Source organism: Alexandromys fortis, unplaced genomic scaffold (genome assembly GCF_014885135.2).
Source record: "Alexandromys fortis isolate MF-2015 unplaced genomic scaffold, M_Fortis_MF-2015_v1.1 scaffold_166, whole genome shotgun sequence".
Lineage (NCBI taxonomy): Eukaryota > Metazoa > Chordata > Mammalia > Rodentia > Cricetidae > Alexandromys > Alexandromys fortis.
In genome coordinates this window covers 2799971-2801923 of record NW_026068102.1, presented here as the reverse complement: position 1 = coordinate 2801923, position 1953 = coordinate 2799971, and the positions used below count along the sequence as shown (strand labels likewise).

Here is a 1953-nt window from a genome sequence, read left to right as displayed (position 1 = left end):
ATCTCCTTGCTGCTTAGGTGTCTCGTAAACAAAGGACCTACCTAGCTAGCTGCAGGCAGGCTAGTGGGCGAGAAATTGTCTTTTTAATAGTATTTTTTTCTAGTATGCTATTTTAATTTAACTGTAGAAAAATACTCTGGTAGGGTTAATGGCTGACCTTTCTTCCTGTGGTCTTAGGACAAAGTGTGCCATTTATTAAGTGGAGTAAATAAGCTTTGGCTAAGCCACATCTAATGGTGCAGTCCTTTAATCCCCACACTTAGGCGTCAGAGGCAGGTGTGCACCTCTTTGTGAGTTTGAAGCCAGCTTGATATATGTATGTGTATGTATATATATACACACACACTGAACTCCAGGGCAGCCAGGACTTGTCTTGGAAAACAAAACAAAACAAAGAAGCTTTGGATTAAATATGGGTTGATATATTTGATAATACAAATCTTCATGATCGCTGAACCTCTTAAGTCCTTATATTTACTTGGAGGAATAATACAAGATACTGAATAATACTAATAACAAATTCATGCAAATTTAGAATGTGAAAGGATGCACAAGTGTTTTAAGTAGGAGATCAGGAAACAAACTACATTTCATTATTTCTCTTAGCTATAGATTCCTTTGGTAATACTGCAATGAGGAAAATTATTTAAATACTTAACTAGTTTTAATTTGTATAGGAAATATTTATATTTCAAGTCATTTGCCTCAGAACATATGGCATATATCATGTATTATATGAAAACATAATTTGTAGTTAACTAAACTTTTACTCTTTTGTCACATATTATCCTAAATATATTACATGTGTAGTATCAAATGATAACAAAAACCTACATTTCAGTATTTTGAATATATAAAACTATGTTATAGGACTTTACCTGTTCAGTTTTGTATATGTGTCTGTGCCTTAGTGTGCATTCAGCTCAAAAAATGCAGAAAAGATATCTCATCTTCCATTACTAGAGTTTCAGGCAATTATAAGCAGCCATGTGGGTGCTGGGATCTGCCAAAGTCCATTTCAAGAATTACTAACCATCTCTCCATCCCCGTTTACTAGTTACTGATGTCAGAGTATTAGGCAGATGTGCTAAATAAATCTACTTGTCATTGAAGAGGTTTAAAATCCACAACTTCTTTGGGATTTTATAATAGGATTAAGTTTTTGGCTTCATTTCTTCTGTACACCAAATTATAACCACCAGTCTGCAAGTTTAGGAAGCTTGCTTATCTTTAATGTCTCCTTTCTTTTAGGTGGGCCCATGTCATATGTGCTGTTGCAGTTCCAGAAGTTCGATTTACTAATGTCCCAGAAAGGACACAAATAGATGTAAGCAGAATACCTTTACAGAGGCTAAAATTGGTGAGTGTTAAAGACTTTTTTTTTTACTTCATACATTAATGTTAATTTCAAATCCTGAATTGTTCTGTTGTTTCCAAGATAATAAATCTAATAGCTTCATTTTATTCCACCTGTATTTTCTTCTTTCCTGAATATATTTACACTCAGATTGTTTCCTGGTATATTGTAAATCTCTATAACTGCCATCATTTTCTATTTGCAATATGGGAAAGGGATTAATACATTTCCTAGATTGATATGTGTTGTGGGAATTCAATCAAATAGGCAGTTGTATGGGGAAGCTTGGCCCAGTGGGCGTGGTATTCTCTGGAGATTTGTTACCCAATGTAAGGAAGATTAAGGCAGCTGTGAGGAGAGCTGGACCCCCAGTAGGATCAATGGAGCAACTGGAGACTCTACCCAGATTCCTTGTTCAATTTTGTAGTCATTATGTATGAATTTTGATATTAATAAAAGTAACACTTTTCTCAGACTTCTCTCTTCCTGGCATCCATGTGGCCTGAGACCAACTGGCCTGAGGAACTCGGGCCGCCAGTGTTTGGTTTTTCCCCACCCCCATTCCCTACCTCAAACAACCTCCCCCCGCCCCCCTC

The 1953-nt window shown here is 36.2% G+C and overlaps 1 protein-coding gene across 2 annotated transcripts in view; it reads left to right on the top strand.

The window, feature by feature from the left end:
- LOC126489580 (lysine-specific demethylase 4C) overlaps positions 1–1953 on the top strand; it is a 181075-nt gene that overhangs the window by 136636 nt on the left and 42486 nt on the right. For both annotated transcript variants that reach the window (XM_050123921.1, XM_050123922.1), the window contains exon 17: positions 1252–1360. In XM_050123921.1, coding sequence (XP_049979878.1) covers positions 1252–1360 — 109 coding nt within the window. The remainder of the gene's footprint in view (positions 1–1251; positions 1361–1953) is intronic.